Source organism: Chionomys nivalis, chromosome X (genome assembly GCF_950005125.1).
Source record: "Chionomys nivalis chromosome X, mChiNiv1.1, whole genome shotgun sequence".
In the NCBI taxonomy this organism is placed as follows: Eukaryota; Metazoa; Chordata; class Mammalia; order Rodentia; family Cricetidae; genus Chionomys; species Chionomys nivalis.
This window is the reverse complement of record NC_080112.1, coordinates 75,444,867-75,453,560: the sequence shown is the minus strand read 5'-3', so window position 1 is coordinate 75,453,560 and position 8,694 is coordinate 75,444,867. Positions and strand designations below refer to the sequence as shown.

At 44.8% G+C, this 8,694-nt stretch overlaps 1 protein-coding gene across 1 annotated transcript in view; it reads left to right on the top strand.

Moving 5' to 3' along the window:
* Nucleotides 1-1,954: 1,954 nt before the first annotated feature.
* Nucleotides 1,955-8,694, top strand: part of Magt1 (magnesium transporter 1) — a 50,139-nt gene continuing 43,399 nt past the window's right edge. The window contains exon 1 of the mRNA XM_057760140.1: nucleotides 1,955-2,155. Within this exon, the coding sequence (XP_057616123.1) occupies nucleotides 1,955-2,155 (201 nt within the window). The remainder of the gene's footprint in view (nucleotides 2,156-8,694) is intronic.

Here is an 8,694-nt window from a genome sequence, read left to right as displayed (position 1 = left end):
AGACAGTTTGCAAGAGTTGGTTCTCTCTACCATGTCGGCCCCGGGGATTGAATTCAGATTGGGTTTGGCAACAAGTGTCTTTACTAGCTGTGCTGAGCTATCATACCAGTCCATACTTTTGATAGGTCTAGGTATGTAGTCCAGGCTGGCCTCAAACTTGTAGTAATCTAGCCTCAGCCTCCCAGTGCCGAGATTACAGTTTTTTTCTTTCATGTGAGGGGGTACTGATAGATTTTTCTGTCCCCTGATAATAAGTTTCTCCACCAATTTATTAAGTCAGATCAAGCTGAATTTGAAAAAGTAGAACAGTATTATTTGAGCAAAGCAAATTCAGGATGGGTTCACTAGTCCCAGAGATAAGGCTGGAGAAGCCACACATCTGAAATAAAGCAGGGAGCTTATATAACCTGTAGGCGAGGAGTGGTGACATGTCTGCCACAAACTGGTTTTGTGCCCAAGTATGGTCAAAAGCTGAATGCTTAGGCAGGGTTTGCAGAGAGAGAGACAGGAATGGGGCTTTTTCCAGATCACCCTGTGATCTGGAAGTTTCAACCAAATATATGTATATGTATGTATATGTGTATTTATACATATACATTATATGATATATGTTATGCGCGCGCGCACACACACACACACACACATATATACATACAGGTTTTCCATGTCGAGCTCTGACTGACTGTACTGGAACTCTCTCTGTATACCAGGCTGGCCTCGAATTCACAGATCCACCTGCATGCCATCTGCCTTCCGAGTGCTGGGATGAATGGTGTGAACCATTATGCCTGGCTACAATATTGTTTTATTATTTTAAACCATTTGTGTTTGTGTCTGTTTTAGCATGTGCACCTAGAACAGATGTCTGAGGAGGCCATGAAATCCTGGGCCCAAGAGCTGGAGTTACAGATAGTTGTGAGCACCTCACCACGGGTGATGGGAACAGAACTCAAGCCATCTTCAAGAACAGTATGCACTGAAAAAAGGAAAAAAGAAAGCCGGGTGGTGGTGGCATATGCCTTTCATCCCAGAAGGCAGATCTATGAATTCGAAGACAGCCTGGTCTACAAAGTAAGATCCAGGAAAGATAGCCAGGATTGTTACATAGAGAAACGCTGTCTCAAAACACAAATAAAATAAAAATAAAATAAAATACTGTGTGTATATGAATGTTTGGGCCACGTGGAAGTATGTGCACCAGGTCCCTGTGGACGTCAGAATAAGGCATCAGAACCCCCCCCCCCCCAACTGGAAATTTGGTCGGTTGTTAGCTGCCATGGGGGTGCTGGGAGTGTCCTTTGCAAGAACAGTTAAATATTCTTAACTGAGACATTTCTCCAAACGCTCTTCCAGAATATTATACTAAAATAGGTTTCTAAAATATGCTTTTTGATCTAAGATCTCTTGTAGCCCAGGCTAAATTGGAACTCTGAAGGTTTGTTTAAGTTTTTGAGCTCCTAATCCTCCCATTTCCACCTCCCAAATGCTGAGATTTTGGTTGTGAGAAACCACGAGGGCTTTTTTTTTTGATACAATCTTACATTGCTTAGGCTGGCCTAGAACCCTGGCAATGTAGCCAAAAACGACCCAATGTTTGGATTAGAGGCTTGCGTTACTTAGGCAGGCTAGAATTTGAAACAATTCTAAACGAACGCTGTCTGGAAGATAATTCCATTTTTAAACGTACAAACCATTTTGCTCAACACTTCCCTCCAAAAAATACAAGCGCAGCCTTGCACAGCTGCGCATGCGGATTGAAATTCGCAACCCGCGACGTCTTCACGCACCACGAAAAGGGCGGTGCAGCCTTTTTAGCAAACCAATAAGAAACCTCCAGATTGTCTTTTCCCTATTGGCTCCCCGGAACCAATCGGAAGCGAACTGCTTTTTTTAGCGGGCGTCTGTGGCGCGTGACGTAATGTGAGGGGTCGACCGGCAGGGCTGAGCCGGGCCAATGGGGAACGACAAGGGTTCGGCTCGCCCATTCTCACGCCCCACCCTCGGACCTTGCTGGAAGAAAGTTTCGCCCGGCCGCCAAGGAACACGAGCGAACATGGCCTCGCCGAGGTGGCTCTGGTGTGCGTGTGCGACCGCGGCGGTGGCACTGCTGCTCGTCTCCAGGTTTCCCTCGGCCTCTGCCCAAAGAAAGAAGGAGGTGAGGCGGCGCCTGCCAGCGCCAGGAAGTTTCTCGGCTTGGGGCTAGAGAGGGTCAACTCGCTCCTTCCCCAGGATGTGTGCTGGGCGTGACTTGGATTCCGCCTTTGGGAGGAAGTTGGCCTCACAAAAGCGGGAGCTGTAACTTCTTGTGTTTTGGGGTCTCGAGTCCAAAAGCAGGCTGGAGCGGGTGACCAGCTGGCTTCCAGCAGCTGGAAAATGTGCAACTGTAAGTTGTGACACTTCTGGAGTTCGGGCCGTTTTGGGGGTCGGGCTGAGAAGCCCGATTTGCTACCCAGAGGTATAATGCAAGCTCTGTTGTCGACCATGTCGCTCCCTCTGCCGTGTTAGGACTGTCTTGTCCGCCCAGGAGTTGAAGCAGATGAACGAAATGATGCCATTCTTGCCCGTTTATCAGCGTGCTCGGCTGTGTTCTGTTTGCTTGGTAGACACAAATGAGCAAACTGAAACACCCCACGCCACCCTTTTGTTAAACAGACTTTGCGATGTGGAAGACATGCAATATCCTTTCTGTCTATTTTTGTTCTGTTTTCTTTGAAGCATTCTCCTACTGTAGCCCATGCTGGCCTTGTTCTCATGAAAATCCTCCTGCATTTGCCTTCCAAGTGTTGGGGTTACAGGTGTGAGCCGCGACACCCAGCTGTATTTTTTAGCTTGATGTTTAGCAGTCCAAGCAGATGAATCTTAACACTGTGCTTTTGAACATTTGTAACTTAGAACCATATACCCTTAGAGCCTTAAAAGACTACTAACAATTAGTAACAATTATTTATACCCTCTAATTTTATAGGTAAGGGAAACCAACCCTAGGTTTACACAGTTAACTTCTGTAGTTAAGGTATGCATTCCAATGCTGTTTCCTGTGCTTTCTGCACTGTCTCGAGTATATAAAACCTATGTGCACATTTTTTGAAATGCCCGTAAAACATTACAGCTATTAAGTTAAATTAGTAAATAAACTAATTTCAATACCTGAGTATTTGAATTATTTCATAAGACTAAAAACTAAGCTAAGCCTGGCCTGGTGGCCATGCCTGTATTCAAAACATCGTAGTGAAAGAGGAACAGGAATTCAGTATCATCCAAGTGAGTTGGAGACTAGTCTGGGCTACACGAGACCCTATTTGAAAAAACAAAAACTAGCAAATGAAAACATTGAATTAGGGAAGGTGGCAAAGAGGAAAGTAAAAATACAATTAACAAAGATATGATCTAGTGAGCAGCCTTTATGCTAGGCCAAGAAATTGATATGACTTTTTATGTTTTTTGAGCGTTCAATTCATGGATAGATGCTCACCAGCTCCTTGGAGGCCTAAGAAGGTGTGGAATCACCTGGAACTATAGTTGACAGTTGTGACCTGCTATGTGGGAGCTGGGCACCAATCCCAGGTGCTGTGCAAAGGCATCAAGAGCTCTTAACATGAATTAGCTCTCTAGCCTCTGATGTGACTTTTTGAAAGAATCCCAATCCATTCTTTTTTGGTGGGGATGGGGTTGGAATTCAAGACTGAAATTCTCTGTGTGTAGCCTTGGCTGTCCTGGAACTCATCTGTAGACCAGGCGGACCTCAACTCAGAGATCCACCTGCCTCTGCCTCCCAAGTGCAGAGTTAAAGGTGTGTACCACCACTGCCCAGCCCAAGCTATTCTTTGTAGAAAACAATATGCAAGGCAGTACATAATTTTGTACCCTCAAAGTCCTGGTTTTAAGCTGTAAGTTAGTGTATCTATCTAGGGAAAACTGTTAGAACATGACAATACCTTAGCAGCTGCTATCTCTGGACATTTAGTAATGATGGTAAAGGAAATGCTTTCACGTTTTGCACTGTATATTGGTCTTGTTTTAAGAGAAAGAGTAAGTCATTCGGCCGGGCGGTGGTGGCGCACCCAGCACTCGGGAGGCAGAGTCAGGCGGATCTCTGTGAGTTCGAGGCCAGCCTGGTCTACAAAGGGAGTTCCAGGACAGGCTCCAAAGCCACAGAGAAACCCTGTCTCGAAATCTCGGAAAAAAAAAAAGAAGTAAGTCATTCCTGTGGACATTTAGACAAGTTTTTGGTATATATTCCACACTGGCCTTGAATTCCTCTGGGGTGCCAGAATCACAAAGTAAGTGTTTTGCTCCGTGGCCTAGACTGGCCTTGAGCTTTTGGTCCTCCTGCCTCAGACTACCCAGTGCTAGAATTAAAAGTGTCTGCCACCATGCCTGGTCACTTACTCTTTTTAAAGATTTCCTTTTGGGGCTGGAGAGATGGCTCAGCGGTTAAGAGCATTGCCTGCTCTTCGAAAGGTCCTGAGTTCAATTCCCAGCAACCACATGGTGGCTCACAACCATCTGTAATGAGGTCTGGTGCCCTCTTCTGGCCTGCAGGCGTACATACTGACAGAATATTGTCATACATAATAAATAAATATTTAAAAAAAAAGATTTCCTTTTATTTTTAAGTAATTAAAAATTAGGTATATGAATGTTTACCTGGTGCCATTGGATGTTAGAGCATCAGAGCCCCTGGAACTGGAGTTACAAATGGTTTTGGGCCCCTATGTGGGTGCTGAAAATATAATCTGGTCCTCTGCAAAAACAACAAATGCTCTTAACTGGCTAAACCATCTCTTAAGATGTGCGTGTATGCCTGTGTGTGCATACGCGCGCGTGTGCGACTTGTGTGTAGGTTCCAGTGGAAGCAGGACTACCCAGAGCTGAAGTTACAGGCTATTATAAGCTGACCGATGTGGGCGATGGGAATTGAAGGGTCCTCTCGAAGATCTGAGTTATCTCTTTGGTCCCTTAACTTTTATTTACTTGTTTGTTAGTTTGTATGGGGGGGGTGTCAAGTGGCACTACACACATGTGGAGGCCGAAAGATAAATTGCAGGCTTAAGTTCTCTCCTACCATATGGCACCCGGGGATGAAACTCAGATCATCAGGCTTGGTGACAAGCACCTTTACCCATGAGCCATCTCACTGGCCCCCGCTTAATCTTTTAAAATAAAGGTGTGGGGTTCTTCGTTGTTGCTTGTTTGTTATGAGACAAGGTCTCCTGAAACTAGCGCAGGCCAGCTTCATACTCTCCGTGGACATGAGATCACCTTGAACTCCTGCTTTCTTTTTAGATGCTGGGATTATAGGACTGTTCTACCAAGCCCAGCAGAAAGGGTGAAGGGCTTGTAAGCTTAGAATTTCCATCAGTGAAATTATGTTTAGTAATTTTTTATTGAACTAAAAACACGAATACCTATTAGAAAGTAGATTTCTTGTAGGGGGCAGCTAGAGAGATGGCTCAGCAGTTGGTTTTTTGTTGCTCTTGCAGAGTACCTGGGTTCAGTCCACATGATGGCTCACAGTCTTTTTTTTTTTTTTTTTTTTTCCGAGACAGAGTTTCTCCGTAGCTTTTTGGTTCCTGTCCTGGAACTAGCTCTTCTAGACCAGGCTGGCCTCGAACTCACAGAGATCTGCCTACCTCTGCCTCCCGAGTGCTGGGATTAAAGGCGTGTGCCACCACCGCCCGGCACTCACAGTCATTATTAACATCAGATCCTGAGGACTTGATACTCTCTTGTGACTTGTACACATGCGTACATGTAGATAAAACACAAATCTTTTTTAAAAATTGTTTACTTTTTAAAGGAATATACTAAATTGTATATTTTAAATGGTTAATCTGGATTTTATGTTACATAAATTTTGCCTCAATAATTTTTTTTAAATAATCTGATTCTAACTCCCTTTTATTCATGCCCACTGTTCAGACTTTGAAAATTACATTAACTACTTATCTGGCTGACCTTTAACCTATCCTTTTTTATGTATATCAAAGGAAATTATCATTAACAGGATATAAGCACAACAACAAAGAAATATGGGAAATGTAACTCAGTGGGTTTTTTTTTTAATTAAGAAAAATATTTTCCAAGGGTCCAAGTCCTTATGTCGGAAATCCATAACCAAGATACAGAAAAAAGTTAGTATGGAGATAATGTAACGGTATTCACTGTATATTTCAAATAACTTTTACTACTGTATCCATTGACCACTATACAACAGAGTAACAAATACTGTCAACAGAAGTCAGAGTTACAAGCCAGTGACATAGCTCAGTGATAGGTAGAGTGCTTGCCTATCCTGCATAAGGCCCTTTTGACCCATTTTTTGCTTCCAGAAGTGCTAATACAAAAAACCTGAAAACCTCTTAACCTACTTTACAGAGTAGAAAAATGGCCTCTATAACTCCTGTATTCTGCTTCAACCAGCCTTGTATCAGTCCAGGATTTTTGGTTTTCTCTGTGTAGCCCTAACTGTCCTGAACTTGTTCTGTAGACCAGGCTGGCAGGTTTCTTCTTGTTTGCATGTTTGCTTTTTGAGACAGGGTTTCTCTGTGTTACAGCCCTGGCTGTCCTGGAACTCGCTCTATTTTGGAGGCTGGAAAGGTTACTTAGTGGTCTGTAGTGCTTCTGCAGAGGACCCGAGTTCAATTCCTAGCACTCATGTCAGGCAGCTTACAACCACCTGTAACGCCAGCTCCAGGAATCTGACTCCTCTGCTCTCTGTGGGCTCCTGAACTCAAATGCCCATACCTAACTCACATGCACATACCTATACACAGAAACATATACATAACTAAAAGAAATCTTTATGCACATGAATGTTTTGTCTGCACAAAGACATGTGTAACGTGCATGCAGTGCCCATAGAGGCTAAGAGAGGGTTGTCAGATCTGACCCTAGAGTTACAGACAGTTGTGAGCTACCATGTGGATGCTGGAAACCAAAATTGTGTCTCTTCAAGAACAGCAAGTGCTCTTAACCAAGTACTACCAGCTGAGCTATATCCTCAGGCAAGACCTTGTTTTAAAATTTTTTTATTTTCTTTCTGTATGTGTATCTGTGTGAGTGTGTATATGTGTGTAGGAGAGTCTGCAGATGCCACAAGATGGGGTTTAATTCCCTTAGAGATGGGGTTACAGACATTTGTGGACTGTCTGACTTGGGTGTTAGGCTCTCAATCATTTGAGAGGCTGAGGCAGGAAGATACTCTGAGTTTCAGGTCAGCCTGGGTTTCCCAGACCATACCTAATCTCTGCAGCACTGGCAAATATCCTGGGGCTTCATGTATGCTAGGCAAGAATTCTACCCACTGAGCTACATCCCCAGCCAGGACCTTGTCTTTAAATAATTTTTATTTTACTTATATGTGTATATGTGTATGTGTGTTAGTTCCTGCAGATACCAGAAAGTGGAGTCAGATTTCTTGGAGTTAGAATTACAGGCGTTTGTGGGCTTTTTTAGAAACATGGGTGCTGAGCTCCCAACTTGAGTCCTCATAATTGAGCAGCAAGTGCTTACTGCTGAGCCATCTCTCCAGAAGGGAAGGGTGTGTTTGTGTGAGTGTGTGTCTGTCTGTCTGTCTGTGTCTGTGTGAGCTTGCTGAGCCATCTCTCCAGAAGGGAAGGGTGTGTGTGTGTGTCTGTCTGTCTGTCTGTCTGTCTGTCTGTCTGTCTGTCTGTCTGTCTGTGTCTGTGTGAGCTTGCTGAGCCATCTCTCCAGAAGGGAAGGGTGTCTGTGTGAGCTTGCTGAGCCATCTCTCCAGAAGGGAAGGGTGTGTTTGTGTGAGTGTGTGTGTGTCTGTCTGTCTATCTGTGTCTGTGTGAGCTTGCTGAGCCATCTCTCCAGAAGGGAAGGGTGTGTTTGTGTGAGTGTGTGTCTGTCTGTCTGTCTGTCTGTGTCTGTGTGAGCTTGCTGAGCCATCTCTCCAGAAGGGAAGGGTGTGTGTGTGTGTGTGTCTGTCTGTGTCTGTGTGAGGTTGCTGAGCCATCTCTCCAGAAGGGAAGGGTGTGTTTGTGTGAGTGTGAGTGTGTGTGTGTGTCTGTCTGTGTCTGTGTGAGCTTGCTGAGTCATCTCTCCAGAAGGGAAGGGTGTGTGTGTGTCTGTCTGTGTGAGCTTGCTGAGCCATCTTTCCAGAAGGAAAGCGTGTGTGTGTGTGTGTGTGTGTGTATTTGTATGTGAGAACAGCAAATGCTCTCTCTTACTCCTGAGCCATCTTTCCAGACTGGAAGGGTGTGAGTGTGTGTGTGTGTGTGTGTGTGCGCACGCGCGCGTGCGTGTGCACATGTGCTCAGGGACTGCTGAGGATTGAATACCCAGGTCTTTTCAAATGCCGGTTAAATGTTCTACTAACTGATCTATATATCCCCAGTGTTTCAGTCAGAGTTAGTATTGCCGTGTTGAAACACCATGACCAAAGTAACTTGGGGAGGAAAAGGGTTTATTTGGCTTACACTTCATATCACAGTTCATCATGAGAGGAAGTCGGGACAGGAATTCAAACAGGGCAGGATCCTGGAGGCGGGTGCTAATGCAGAGGCCATGGAGAAGAGCTGCTTACTGGCTTGCTCCACATGGCTAATTCAGCCTGCTTTCTTGTAGAATCAGGACCACAAGCCTTTACCAACCCCTCAGCCCCACCCACAATGGGAGGGGCCCTCCCACATCAATTACTAATTAAGAAATGCCCTACAGGCTTGC